At 43.8% G+C, this 15,937-nt stretch overlaps 1 protein-coding gene across 1 annotated transcript in view; it reads left to right on the top strand.

The window, feature by feature from the left end:
• The window catches only part of LOC126188129 (glutamate receptor 1-like), a 559,761-nt gene that overhangs the window by 434,459 nt on the left and 109,365 nt on the right, over positions 1–15,937 (top strand). Inside the window, exon 7 of the mRNA XM_049929607.1 lies at positions 9,095–9,259. Within this exon, the coding sequence (XP_049785564.1) occupies positions 9,095–9,259 (165 nt within the window). The remainder of the gene's footprint in view (positions 1–9,094; positions 9,260–15,937) is intronic.

Raw genomic sequence — 15,937 nt, 5'->3', positions numbered from 1 at the left:
CTGCCCCTCTTCAGGGACCTCACGTTTGTCTGGCCTCTCAACAGATACCCCTCCGTTGTGGTTGCACCTACGGTACGGCTATCTGTATCGCTGAGGCTCGCAAGCCTCCCCACCAACGGCAAGGTCCATGGTTCATGGCGGGGAGGTTTGGTTAGTATAGTCTGATTATTTCTCTGTTACAATTCTCCCCCAATTGTATTTACATGTCAAACTTGTAACTGATTCAAATGACTATTCTGAAAAATCCAACAAGAACTCAGTTTACCCCCCCCCCCCCCCACCACTGTTACGTGATGGAGACCTGAAGAAACAATATATCTAAGAATGTCCAGGATGAGCGTAATGAAGTTATTGGCATGGGCCACCGTTCTGAAACATTGTTGTCATTTATTATAGAAGTTATCTGTATCAGTTCTGCTGCAAACGCCACTGACGAATCGTGACATAGTAACTTAGATGAAGGGGTGGGCGTGAATAAAGGTTTTAAATGGGTCGCAATACAGGATGGTTTTATGAAACGAAGAGTGGATAATTAGGATAGAATATTGATATTATCGTCTTCAGTTCGAAGGCCAATTTGATATACATCTCCATGACTGTATATCCTCTACATCTCTCTTCATGCCTGTGTAACTACCGCAATCTACATCCATTTGAACTTGCGTACTGTGTTCATTAGTTGGTCTTCTGCTAAGATTTTTACCCTTCAAAGTTCCCTTCATTAGCAAATTTACGACTCCTAAAAGCATCAGCATGTGTCCTAACAACCTTTCTGTTCTTTTTGGCATTTCTTTTTTTACCAGTTCTATTCACTGCATCCACATTAGTTATTCGTTCTACCTCTCTACTATTCACCATTCTTCTGAAGCACCACGTTTCAAGTGCTTCCATTCTCTTCTTGTCTGAACTGTTTATCGTCCACGTTTCACCACCATACAACGTTAAACCTCACACAAACAACGTCAAAGAAGTTATTCGAATGTTTACATTTATGTTCTATATTAGCAAATACCTCTAGTTCAGAAATGATATTTTTGCTGTTGCCAGTCTACATTTTAGGTCCTCTCTACATCACCCATCATTAGTTAATTTGGTGCCCTAATAGCAAAAGTCAACTATTAATTGCAGTGTTTCATTTCCTAATCTAGTTCTCACAGGATCTTTTGATTTAATTCAACAATATTTCATTACCATTGTTTTACTTTTGTTGGTTTTCATGTCATAGCCCCTTTTCAAAATATTATACTTTCCATTCAACTGCTCATTCCAGTTATTTGAGTCTCTGATGGCATTAAAATGTCATCAGCAAGTCTCAAAATTCTTAAATTCTTCACTGTCAACTTTAATTCCCTTTCTAAATTTCTGCTTAAGTACCTTTACAACTTGCTCTATGTACAACTGAGTAACATTTCTCAACCACTGCTTCCCTTTCATGATTTTCTTATCATGGGCTAGTAGCAGTCTGGTTTCTGCACTAGGTGTAGATAACTTTTTATTGTTGTTTTTTTGTCGCTGTTGCCTTTAAAATTTCAAAAAACACAGTCCATGCACATTATCAAAAGCTTTCTCTAAACCTACAAGTACTATAAATTAGGCACCTTTTCTTTAATCTATATTCTAACTCGTAGTAGCAGTAGTTTGGCATCTATGACTTATTCGACTGACAGTGCATCAGTATTTACACTTGTCAGCGCCTACTTTGTTTGGGATTGCAGATATTACATTCTTCTTGAAGTATGATTGATTTCCCCTGCATCACACATCGTGCACACCAGGTAATTAATTCCGAGATAATGTCTTCTACTAAAGGAGACTTCTTTGTTCTTAAGTAATTCAGTACTCTGTCATCCTGTGACACATCAGTAAAGTTACACAGTCAACAATGGAATGTTTTGCTAATGTTAATGGTGCATTCAGGTTCCACCTCCGTGATTGCAAAGCGCTCTGGACAGTTATGGGACCCAGGTGTGGTGTACGCTACAGCGAGCAGCGACATCATCAACTTGTAACATTGTACATGTGACACCTGCGTACTGATATACATGATCTGAATACCATTTAAAGGCCTCACCAGTGCATGTTATGGGGTTGTCACATGTGAATTACGCTACAGTGCAAAACTAACCATTTCCTCTCACGTGGCCACCAGTGGCGGGTGTTGTGTAAGAGAACAAGAGCAAGTAAACACCCTAATTTTTGACACCTTGCGGAATTATTGGTTATTTTTCTTTGAATGCTGTTAAACGTAATGTAGATTCGGTAATGTAAAATACACGGCACTAAATCTAGCGTGCTATGCTACATCCCTCATCTTCTAGGTTCTGTGAAACTTGGCATCAGGATCACGAGCACATTTTCAGTTGAGCACGCTTTAAGGAGCTTTTGCGCATGTGCAACTGGTGTGACGTAATTGCATTATGGGCCAAACGCTTACAGCTTTGATAAACAATGTGCACGGTTCACAGAGTGCAAAGCTAGCCCTTACCACTCAACTAGAAGTTTATCTCAGTGCCACTAAGTGGTAATACACTTGGCATTAATCCTGCTAGTCAGAAGCACACACCTCAGATATGTCAATTCACTCGATATATAGTAAAATTAGATCGGACATCAGCATATGTTACAGTTATACTGATAGAAAATTTTGTGTGATTCTGAATGAGATGTATTATATTAAGTTTAGGATATTATCATATATTAATCCATTTCAGGCGTTGAGAACGATAAACCAAATAATCGTCGGTTATGAGACTGTAGAATTTATTCATGTTTCTGACATCTGTTGATCGTATGGTGGGTCAGGTTCCATACATAAACAATTCTCGAAAAGCTGTCTCTTGGTTTCTTTGGCGTTCTCTTAGATGTGGGATCGAAGACAGTGTACTTTTAGTCCTTATGGTTCTCAGCGCCTCATTTGAATTCTAGTCAAGTTTCAATGATGGTAGTCAGTACTACTTGTATTTAAGCATTTACACCAATGGCAGTTTGTATTTGGAGCTGGTCGTTTACTGTGCAGGAACTCTGATGAATCTGAAGTGCTATATCCATGGAAACTAAGCCGCAAAGGAACTAGGGCATCCCAGACCAGATCTGTTGACTGAGAAAGTGACAGAATGAAATACGGGTGACTATAAGGGAACATTTAACAAAGAAGTACATAATAAGCGTAAGTTGTTGTGTGGGTACAACGTAAGAATGGCTGATTTTCAGCCCCTAAGTTAATTCGTTAACTAATACTTGTGTTAGGCGTCTGCACACTCGTTCAAAAAAATAAAGTAGCACGAAACCTCCCACTTACACAAAAATTCGAAGCAGGAATTAGCGAAAGATTAAACATTATTTCGTTGTTGCACTAAATTGTACTTAATTATGTACAAAACAACAAAACTCCACAAAAATCATTCTTTCTTTTTTCAGACGGGTTGTGCATATTGTTATTATTATTATTCGCGGCTGTAGTTGTATAAATATGCTGATAAGCGTGATTGTTATATAGCACATACTGCTATTTTCAAATTCTCATGTTTATCTGAATCTCAGAATTTGTGAACATCCAGAATATGTACTCATGAGCCGCCACTGGTGGCCACCGATCATCGTGCATGCTGCTCGGTGATAGATGTCCAGAGGAACATTATTATTTGCTTTTATTCTAGTAATCATCCACTGAACTTTTTTACAAACACAGAGCCTAACAAAAAAAAAAAAAAAATGGAATACCGACAAGAAAAGGAGGAAGCGAAATGAAATTTCACGAGTTGAGCGGGAGTGTGGTGTTATTGTATTACAAAATGGAGTCAAATTCATAAATAACTAGAAAGTATGAGCGCACTTGGCAGTATGATGTTGCACCCTGTGATCGCTCAATGTCATTCAATACGATCACGACGACACCCCTCGATCGACGTTAGCACTCGTGGTGTCACTCGTCTTCGTACATGGCAGCGGACGTTTGAAAATTCATGACGCTAGCTCAATTGTCTTCAATTGATTTAAATGTTATTCCCGGCAGACTCTTAATTCAATTTCTGCCACGGGGGTGAGGAGAAAGAACACATCCTGCTGTTACCAGCATTATGTATATTTAGATGTTCGATTAATCTGAATAGTTTGCAATGTTCCAGAGAATAATTTAAGCAAACACGCCCACATAGGCACTCCAGTTCATACGTAAATCAACCAGGCCACAAGTCAGTATTTCGACATGCGACGTGGGAACACTCACTGCTCAGCAGCGCAAGCCAGAATACGACAGAAAGGAGTCTCGCTGTAACTTATAACGATATGTTTACGTAATGTGTATACATAAACATACAGTTATAAATGTCCCCGTTCGTAGTCGCTAATTATAACAATATGTTTACTTTTGTGCTGTAACATATAGCTATAATCAGCGGTGGAAACATATTTGCGAACGCCGACCGTGTGCGGCTGTCTCTTGGATCGTTTGATCAGTCGGAAGTTGCATTGCAGAGGAGAGTAAATGCCTATTCAAAATATAATTATTTTTGGATAGCTCAACATGAATTTCCTAAGGGACCGCAGTTTATCATGCATTTACCAGTAGAATATGGCGCGGAGAAAATATTTCGCCGCATGCAACTTCCGTCCGATTTCGACGAAAGAATTCGTGACTGTGAACTCTCTACTTGGCAGAAACATAAAGAAAATTAAATAACTTCATGAAGGAGTGAGACATAGATTCTATATTAAATAAATAGTCCATACACCAGTTCCATTTAACTCTGAATTTATGGCAATTAATAGATGAACTTACAGTGCAATGAAGGATTTAACATGGATGCCTTTTTGACTGGCACTTCTCTTCTCGTAATGAAAATAATTCCTTTGACGTTTTCACATACACGTCGCACAATAAATTTACTGCTATGCAGTATTGCACTTTTACTTTAGACTAAAATAATATTATTTTTAACGATAATAATACGGCGGCAAGACATGCGCGTCCGACACAAGTTACAAGAGAAAAATGAGTAACTGTTCATGCGTAAAAGTGTTCTTCTTCTGTCCGTTTTTCGCGCCGCGGTTTTCAAAGTCAATAACTCACTGCATCTCCGACGGCGCTTCGACAATAACCAAGTTACGTCACAGGTCGTTCACCTTTTACATTCTCGCAACATTATTTGCTAACTGTAGCTGTTGCCGAGCGACTGCTCGATTAGTGAATGATTTAAAATGATAAGGCAATCACATAATGTTACAAACTCCACCAGATGAAGATGCACCAAACTAACAACTCACCTTTAACAATATTAATTCAAATGCCGCTAATAATTAATGGCCGGAATAACAACAGCCCGTAGCCACAGCGTGAGGAAGGTTGCGCTCGTAAACAGAACGAACGACAGCGAGTCACTGCAGCACCTCCAGTTCGGCTGCTCGGCCGGCCCCAATGCGACTGCCACACCCACACCACTTGCCGACGCGAGTTCCGCGATCTTCCGGCGTCGCTCCGCCCAGGGCCGCTCGTCTCCCTCTCTCTCTCTCTCTCTCTCTCTCTCTGCCCGAGACTCCCTTTCGGCTTCCCGCACGGAATCCCAGAGGGCGCACCAACCCGCGCACCGCAAAGAGAATCGAAAGAGATCGAACGCACTACACCGGAACAATCAAATCGCAGGAACACACGGCACATACTGAAAAGATCATCTTAACGAAGACTAACATTATTATTACGCCACCACTATATACGTAAGACATTGTACCTATTCTTCGTCAATTCGTGATTTATACCTACGAAGATCGTATTTCGCATGCATACGAAGAAAACTAAATGATTACAGATACCTATTCGCTGTCGCGGTCAGAATGTCGGCCTTCGTTCTGTTAGTTACCAACCAGGTAGACACTGTAATTTGCAGATCCCAGGTTTGCAATAAGTTGCAATGGAATTCGTCTATTTCTCTGAAATCGCGCTAAACTGTAGAATTTTTGCGATCCGTCTACTCGGCTGGTCACAAAAAACACTGTAATTTACAGATCCCAGGTTTGTAATCAGCTGCAATGGGATTCGTCTATTTCTATGAAATCGCGCAAAACTGCAGAATTTTTGCGATCCGTCTACTCGGCTGGTCACAATGCTTTTGCCATATAGAAATAGCGTATCAAATGTTCAAATGTGTGTGAATTCATAAGGGAACAAACTGCTTAGGTCATCGGTCCCTTGACTTACACACTACTTGAAGTAAGTTAAACTAACTTATGCTAAAAACAACAGACACACCCGAGGGAGGACTCGAACCTCCGGTGGGACTTAGCCTATCGTCAAGCCTCTTTATGCACACTGACTACTTAATTTGCAATATTCTTTACTTATCAGTCATGTACAGACTTATCATATCATTAAATTTCAAACATTTGCAATTTTTGTTTAAAACTCGTTAAATTGTTTTCACCATAGGTCACAACTACTTCAGCGCAGTACAGTGATGTAGTCTCTGATGCGCAATGTCCACCTCCCAAATTAAATACAACACGAAAGAGCCAAAGAGACTGGTACATCTACCTCATATTGTGTAGTTTCCCGGCGAGCACCCAGAAGTGCCTCAACACGACGCGGCATGGATCATGGATTCGACTAATGTGTGAAGTAGTGCTGCAGGGCAATGACTCCTTGAATCCTGCAGGGCTGTCCATAAATCCGTGAGAGTACGAGGGGTTGGAGATCTCTTTTGAACAGCACGTTGCAAGGCATCCCAGATATGCTGAATACTGTTCACATCTTGGGAGTTTGCTAGCTAGAAGAAAGGTTTCAACTCAGAAGACTGTTTCTGGAGCCATTCTGTAGCAATTTGTGACGTGTGGGATGTCGTATTGTCCTGCTGGAATTGTCCAAGTCCGTCGGAACGCACAGTGGATATGAATGGATGAAGGTGATCAGACAGGACGCTTCCGGAAATGTCACCTCTCAGATTCGTACCTAGAAGTATCAGCGATGCCATATCACTCCAACTGCACACGCCCCACATCAATACAGAGCCTCCACCAGCTTGAACAGTCCCTTGCTAACAAGAAGGGTTCATGGATTCAAGAGGTTGCTTCCACACGCGTAAACGTCCATCCACTCGATACAATTTGAAACGACTCTTCCGACCAGGCAACATGTTTCCAATCATCAACAGTCCAATGTCGGTGTTAACGGGCCTAGACGGGACATACGGCAGTGTGTCGTGCAGTCATCAAGGCTACACGAGTGTGCCATCGGCTCCGAAAGTCCATACTGATGATGTTTCGTTGAATGACTTGCACGTTGACACTTGCTGATGGCTCAGTTCTGAAATCTGCAGCAATTTGCGGATGGCTTGAACTTCTGTCACGTTGAACGATACTCTTCAGTCGTGGTTGGTCCCGTTATTGCATCTTTTTGCGGCTGCTGCGATATCGGAGATTTGATGTTTTACCTGAATCCTGATATTCACGGTACACTCGTGAAATTGTCTTACGAGGAAATCCCCACTTTATCGCAACCTCGGATTTGCTGTGTCCCATCGCTCGTGCGCCGACTGTAACACCATGTTAAAGTTCACTTAAGCCTTGATAACATCCACTGTAGCAGCAGTAACCGATCTACCAACTGCGCCAGACAATAGTTATCTGCCGATCGCAGCGCCGTATTCTGCCTGTTTACACATTTGTATTTGAATACGCTTGCCTGTACCATTTTCTTTGGCTCTTCAGTGTAACTGGCTTTAAATTTCAGCTCGCACTTAACCGAAATGTTTAAAACATTCTAAAGAAAATTTCAGTATCAGTTATTAGTTCCAACTGATTTCTTATCAGCAATCAGATAAGGAAAGTCCAGCTGTCCACTCATGAAAGTGGTTATAAACCTATGATAACCTCCACTTGCTCGTTAGCAAGTTAAAAATTGCTTTTAGTTATTTACTTTAGTAAAATGTCGTTACTTTCCCAGTCCCACTGCTTCAAATGCTTCTCTTCATAAAATTTTCAAGACAAATCAGAGTGTGTGGAGACACTGGATCTGTGGGGCCGAGCGGTCTACTGTTGAAATGGCACTAAGGCACTGTCGCACGAGACGTAGCACACATGGGCTCAGGGAGTTCATGACAAACCGTTGTTCGGCACAGTTCCTACCAAGCGTAATTTGAAGTCACACCCAATAACTGCCGAAACTATAACGGCAAGAGTAACACCGATGTGCCTCTCCGTAGCATTTAAACGATGGGAACTGCCTCATATCGCCACCTTACTCGCAGACGATGGTCCTCCGGTGTAGTGCTCATCGGCGATTCATAGCTGAGCACAGTGCGGCGTCATTCATCAGTACCACTCCAAACTCAACCGTTTGCACAGTGGTGTTAACGGCAGCCTACGCCTGGGTCTGTAATTCCCTTGTCCAGATGCCACTAGCCTCCGATCAATACTTTAGGTTTATACAGAATAATACAGGACGTCCAACTCGTACGGCAGGCTCAAATGTGCTATGCACACAACATGGCAATCCTACCTTGTGTTTGTCATACGTGATGGACTGGAACCTTGAAGATGGGCCACGCGGTCTTAGGCGTCTTTTCACTGTTCGAGGAGGTTCGAGTCCTCCCTCGGGGATGGGTATGTGTGTTGTCCATAGCGTAAGTTAGTTTAAATCAGATTTAGTAGTGTTTAAGCTTAGGGACCGATGACCTCAGATGTTCGGCCCCATAAGATCTTACCACAAAAAAATTTCCTTGACGATGAGCATGCAGACCCTAACGTTCCCGTTGTCACATCCGAATGCTACACAAATCTGGGAGCCTAGATACTGCAAAATTCTACTAGCTGACCATATGGAGACCACAATGAAACCCCCTTTTAAATTGTGTCAGGTAGTGTCTTACACAATTAGGCACTATCTCTGTATCGTTAACAGTGGTTACTCAACATCTGACACTGTTCACACCCCTCATATATCCTTCCAGACTTCGTGACAACACTAAACACGAACAACCCTAACGCATTCTAGTGAACGTCGTACGTATCACAGAGAACTGAACTTTCTTAAACGACGTTCTGGCAACGGCACGCTTTAGACACAAGAGACGCTGAAACAGAGAGTACAAGGACTGCCATGTTGCAGATAATGGATGACCACTGGGAGACAGACGTGACGGAGTACGGCGCCGTCAACATCACGGGCTTCCGGATCGTGGACGGCAGTCGGAACTTCGTGCGCGACTTTCTCGAAGGCTGGAGGAAGATCGATCCCAGCACCTCTCCAGGCGCCGGCCGGGACTACATCTCGGTGAGCAACCAGTACCACAATACAGGTTCATTCATCTAATTCATATGAAATACAGAATGTGTAAAGAAAGGAAGGGTATGGGTGACTTCCAGCCACACAGGGCATTGTGGTAATGCAATGGCCAAAGTTGAATCCTTCTACCAGACCGGGAGTCGGAGCCGGAATTGCCGCTTCTAATGAGCGGTAGCCTTAACCGTTTCGGCCATCCGGACACGTCCTCTGACAGTCTCAAATTTCCAACTTATCGCACGCATTAACCCGCTACTCGCAAATTACTCATTCTCGTAGGTACACTTGAGAGAAAAACAGCCCTCGGTCACTATTTTTAAAGAATTAACCGGGTTTCAACACTGCTGGGAGTGTCTTCCTCAGATTTTAAATCAAAGAATGGTCTATATTCTATAACATGGTCACAGAATTATGACTAAGAACGTATGATAGAGTATAAGTACGGAATCATCGTGAAAGACTGGTAGTAAATGCCATTGATAAAATAATAAATATGCCAAAAATGCGTTTATTTAAGATAAAGGAAACTGTGATGGCGAGCCACTAAGGGCTGCTCGTTACTTGCGTGGTACAGGTTGCAAAACAGACTGAGGTGCCCGCGTTAACAAATGTGGCCAGGTGAACATGGCATTGCAACGAGCGACTCATCTATAGCCGTAGATACAATTAGGCTACTTCACATTGAAATATAGGCAGAAATGATTATAAATAAACAGTATTTGGTACATAATGGAAAGCAATGTTTGTTTGATAGGAGCATACAACATAACATTTTGTCCACATCACAGCTTATAACAGTAAGATAAAACATTGAAACATCATTATGAAAATGTAGATAGAACAGAATGACAACTTGTAGAAAGCAATATTGACGTGAAATGCAGCCGAGAAACATTTGATAATTGAAAAATATAGGACTATCTTAGAAGGAAAAGACAATTCAGCAACTTGCACAAGGGGACCCGAAGTCAGATATCGAGTAACGGCTTTATATCGTTGAAAAATTTTTTGTTACGTAGCTGTAGCTGTTCGTTAAGGATGAGGCTATCCTTTCGAGCAAAATGCTTGAAAATCTCTGATTCTTCTAGAATATCTAGTCTACGGCCCTTTCTTTTCAGTGTGGAAAATGTTGCTATCGCAGATGGCTTTAGGTGAATGACCTGTAATTAGAAGATGGTCGGCAAAAGGCGAATTTTGGGGGCTAGTGCCATTTTTTCTTAGCAACTGTTCTTTATATCTGGTAGTGAAGGCACGTCCTGTTTGTCCTATACAGTAAGAGGAGCAAGTATCGCAGACAATTTTGTGGACACCAGAATTTTCTAAAGGGGAACGCATAGAATGTAAATTATGAATGAAGTTCTTTTTTTTGCTCGGAAGGAAAGCCTCATCCTTAACGAACAGCTACAGCTACGTAACAGAAAAAAAATTTCAACGATATAAAGCCATACTTATATTCTATCATACGTTCTTAGTCATAATTCTGTGACCATGTTATATAGACCATTCTTTGATTTAAATTCTGAGGAAGACACTAGTAGCAGTGTTGAAACCCGGTTAACTCGTTGCAAACATTGACCGAGGGCTGTTTTTCTTTCAATTGTAACTCTTCACGGTCTCTGAACGTGCAGCCATGTACAAAATTTTGCGATTCCCGTAGGTGTTCCGACGATATTAGTGCATCCGCACTGAGATAAACTTCAAGGGTTCGCCGTACTCTTACAGAGATGAAATGTCCGACAGAACAGACACCTCTTGAAGCATATACATTTCTTTCATCTAAGCTGTTCACCTAAGCTCTTCTACTACTTATGACTTCGTAATTCTATATTAACCCAAACGAATTCTCATAAAGTCATCACTAAACGACCTTTAGTTTATTTTCATCACCGTCATCTTCGTTCGTCTTCAAGAATTAGGACTTTTGGCCTCTTACGGCTCAGAACTGATCATGACTTCTCTTTAGCAGACGTCCAACATTTCTCTTTCGTGTTGCATAACGTAGTTATGCTGTAGTTATCTAATTACTAAACAAACGGTGGTCTTCGTGTTCTGTTATAGTTTTAACAGATTCTGCATTCAGCATTTGTCCAAAATACATGTTCTTTCATGGCCCTGTAACAAATATCCATCTACGAAGTGGTGGAACTTCATCTCTGACGATTTGATTTATCGTAACAGATTTCATGTTAGGGTCCAGCATTCGCAACCACACAGCAACAAAGGGAACGTTATTACTTTGCAAAATTTAATTAATATTTCTTTGTGTAGAGTAAGTTTTAAAGTACATTATATATTCCACATAAATGTCTGACTTAGATCAATTTTACCTCTGAATCATCTGGCTTGGAAAATTTAAAACTGCATCCTAGATTTATAAACCCTCCCACATTTTCGATTTAATTGTTCATGTATAACAGTTTCAACTTTCGGAGGTGTGAGGAAAGACGCCACAAAAGAGTGAATGATGATGATGTTTGGTTTGGGGGGCGCACAACTGCGTGGTTATCAGCGCCCGCAAAAGAGTGAATGACTGGAATTGTGTAACTAGATGTGTTAAATTCCCTGTGACAATTCAATGAAAGGTTTGGAACTGGTGAAGGTCTGGAGAACGTTACCTGACATCAAGTGTAGTGCCAACAGCGAAATACGGGGGAGCTGATTTTAAAGTATTTGGTGGGGGGGGGGAGGGGGGAGGAGGAGGGGGGGGGAGGAGTGCTCGTGGTTTAAGCCTGGTTCCGTAATTCAACCAAAGGAAACGCTGTATACGGAAGGATACGAACACATTTTACAGAATTATGTACTGCGTGCAGTAGAGGAACGGTTCGGAGTCGATGTATCAACATGGCAGCAGAGACTGTCACAAAGCAGCAAATTTGAGGCAATAATTTTTGCACAGTTCCATTTCTTAAATGGACTGGCCTGCCCAAAATCCCGACCTGAGCCGAACTGAACATTTTCGGGATGAGTTAGGACGCCGAATTCTCTCCAGACTCCAGCGTAAAATATCACTGCCTTCTCTACTCTCGAAGCTTTAGGAAGAATGGTTTGTCATTCCGGTACAGGCATTCAAATACCTCACCGAAAGTGTCCCGAGCAGAGGTCGTCATAAAGGTGAAGGGTGGACGCAGAAACAACAAAAGCCCAAAATACCTGGGAGTCACTCTGGACAGAACTTTAACATAAAAAAAAAAAAATCAAAACCTTTCCAACTTGGTCAAGAAGATAGATACAAACACGAATGAACATTGTGAGAAAGCTTGCAGGCAATAAGTGGGGAGCAACCATATCAGTCCTCCGAAAAGCATCCCTTGCGCTGGTATACTCTGCAGTTGAATCCTGTCCACCAGTTTGGCTCCGAAGCGCCCACGTAGTGAAAGTAGACGTCCAACTGCACTCAGCTATGAGAGTAATTAGTGGTTCAGTCCGGTCTACACCTACTTGCTGACTACCAATGCTTTCAAACATCTGTCTACCAGACCTCCGCCGAAAGGATGCTCTTTACAACCTCTGTCATAAAGTTTCTGAAAACAACTCGATCCCTCTTCATAACGATGATTTGCTATCATTGCCCAGGAAACGCCTCAAATCTAGTATACCAGCATATGAAATGGGAGTCCAAATGCTATCTACAGGATTTGACCAAGACGCAGAGTGGAAACGTGAGTGGCAATCTACAAGAACCCGAAACCACGAAATTGTAGACAATCCAACAGTTCCAGTTCCAGGCTTCCACCAACCAAGGGAGGTGTGGGTGCAGTTAAACAGGTATCGAACTGAAGAGGGTAGGTGCGAATACAACATGCACAAGTGGGGTTTTTCAAGTAGCAGTGTGTGTTTCTGTGGTGACACCCAAACAATGAGCCACATTGTGAATGAATGTCCAATCGGACGCTTCCCTGGTGGCATTGAGAAGCTCCATCAAGCATCCCACGAGGCACTCCGCTGGATCGAGTCCATCAACATCCGAGTGTAGTCTGAGCCGTTTTAAAACTGAGTGGACGATTTGAATGGGATTCGGTTAATGAAAACGGGACATACACTCCTGGAAATTGAAATAAGAACACCATGAATTCATTGTCCCAGGAAGGGGAAACTTTATTGACACATTCCTGGGGTCAGATACACCAGATGATCACACTGACAGAACCACAGGCACATAGACACAGGCAACAGAGCATGCACAATGTCGGCACTAGTACAGTGTATATCCACCTTTCGCAGCAATGCAGGCTGTTATTCTCCAATGGAGACGATCGTAGAGATGCTGGATGTAGTCCTGTGGAACGGCTTGCCATGCCATTTCCACCTGGTGCCTCAGTTGGACCAGCGTTCGTGCTGGACGTGCACACCGCGTGAGACGACGCTTCATCCAGTCCCAAACATGCTCAATGGGGGACAGATCCGGAGATCTTGCTGGCCAGGGTAGTTGACTTACACCTTCTAGAGCACGTTGGGTGGCACGGGATACATGCGGACGTGCATTGTCCTGTTGGAACAGCAAGTTCCCTTGCCGGTCTAGGAATGGTAGAACGATGGGTTCGATGACGGTTTGGATGTACCGTGCACTATTCAGTGTCCCCTCGACGATCACCAGTGGTGTACGGCCAGTGTAGGAGATCGCTCCCCACACCATGATGCCGGGTGTTGGCCCTGTGTGCCTCGGTCGTATGCAGTCCTGATTGTGGCGCTCACCTGCACGGCGCCAAACACGCATACGACCATCATTGGCACCAAGGCGGAAGCGACTCTCATCGCTGAAGACGACACGTCTCCATTCGTCCCTCCATTCACGCCTGTCGCGACACCACTGGAGGCGGGCTGCACGATGTTGGGGCGTGAGCGGAAGACGGCCTAACGGTGTGCGGGACCGTAGCCCAGCTTCATGGAGACGGTTGCGAATGGTCCTCGCCGATACCCCAGGAGCAACAGTGTCCCTAATTTGCTGGGAAGTGGCGGTGCGGTCCCCTACGGCACTGCGTAGGATCCTACGGTCTTGGCGTGCATCCGTGCGTCGCTGCGGTCCGGTCCCAGGTCGACGGGCACGTGCACCTTCCGCCGACCACTGGCGACAACATCGATGTACTGTGGAGACCTCACGCCCCACGTGTTGAGAAATTCGGCGGTACGTCCACCCGGCCTCCCGCATGCCCACTATACGCCCTCGCTCAAAGTCCGTCAACTGCACATACGGTTCACGTCCACGCTGTCGCGGCATGATACCAGTGTTAAAGACTGCGATGGAGCTCCGTATGCCACGGCAAACTGGCTGACACTGACGGCGGCGGTGCACAAATGCTGCGCAGCTAGCGCCATTCGACGGCCAACACCGCGGTTCCTGGTGTGTCCGCTGTGCCGTGCGTGAGATCATTGCTTGTACAGCCCTCTCGCAGTGTCCGGAGCAAGTATGGTGGGTCTGACACACCGGTGTCAATGTGTTCTTTTTTCCATTTCTAGGAGTGTACAATTCAAGGTTTATTTCCCCAAAACAATGAATTAATTGTAATAAATTACACTGTGGATTACAAATTGCACCTGAGCGCTAGTAGCCAAAATAGGGTTGACAGATGCCAAGGTCTGACATCTTCTTAGGGCTAACTGGCACAACAAATAAATAAGAGTAAAAGAACAAGCAAAAGGCAATGCCCAATAATTTAAATAGCATTAAGTACACACGAGGCTAAAATCAATTGCTAGCACCTTGGACATCGTCTTAGGCTTAATTGACACTACGAATAAATAAAGTAAAAGAACTGGCAAATGACAATGCCCAGAAATTTAAATAAAAATAAGTAAGCACAAGGCTAAAAGCAATTGCTAGCAACTTAACAAGCACACATAAAAATATCAGACTGCTGCCGCGTCACAAAACGGAACAGGCGCTCGCGCAGTCCCCAGCAAGCCAGAAAACCAATAACACACACTCCAGCAACCGAGCCAGCCTGACCACGGCAATGCCAAATTTCAACTCAGAATCAGGGCGCGTGAGCACACCGGGTGCACGCAAAACACACACTGCCAAATAATTCCCACCAACAGATACGGCTGCCCCCCGGGCGGGAAAACTGCGGTGACGACCGGGTACACACCAGCAGAAAACTTGACACCTAGACTCCGGCCAAAACGGAGTCACGCAGAAAATACAATCAACAGCTGAAGTAAGGTGTGACGAACACCGCCACGCAGACCGGACAGAGCAAACACAAAGAAAGCCTGCCCTGCAGTCCTTACAACTCCTGGCTGCGGAAATCCAAGCGATAAGCACATCACCAACACGCCACACCACCCAACGGCCAAATCAACGAGGCCCGCCAACAACGAAACCGCACCTCCGTGCCGGGGCGGAAGGCAAAATACCACCAGCTCGATGAGAATCCAACTGCCGAGCCGAGCGCGCGCGGCCCCCCGCGAAAAATGCTCCAGAGGGCAGCAGCCGCCTCAGCGCCTGCGCAGGCCGAACCAGTCGGAAACTGAAATACAAGTCGCTATCGATAGTGCCGGATACGGGCACAGTTTACTGTATATAATTTCACATATATACAGGGTGAGTCACCTAACATTACCGCTGGATATATTTCGTAAACCACATCAAATACTGACGAATCAATTCCACAGACCAAACGTGCGGAGAGGGGCTAGTGAAATTGGTTAATAGAAATAATAAAAAATGCA

Source organism: Schistocerca cancellata, chromosome 5 (assembly GCF_023864275.1).
Source record: "Schistocerca cancellata isolate TAMUIC-IGC-003103 chromosome 5, iqSchCanc2.1, whole genome shotgun sequence".
Classification (NCBI taxonomy): Eukaryota; Metazoa; Arthropoda; class Insecta; order Orthoptera; family Acrididae; genus Schistocerca; species Schistocerca cancellata.
This window is presented reverse-complemented; position numbering and strand designations above follow the sequence as displayed.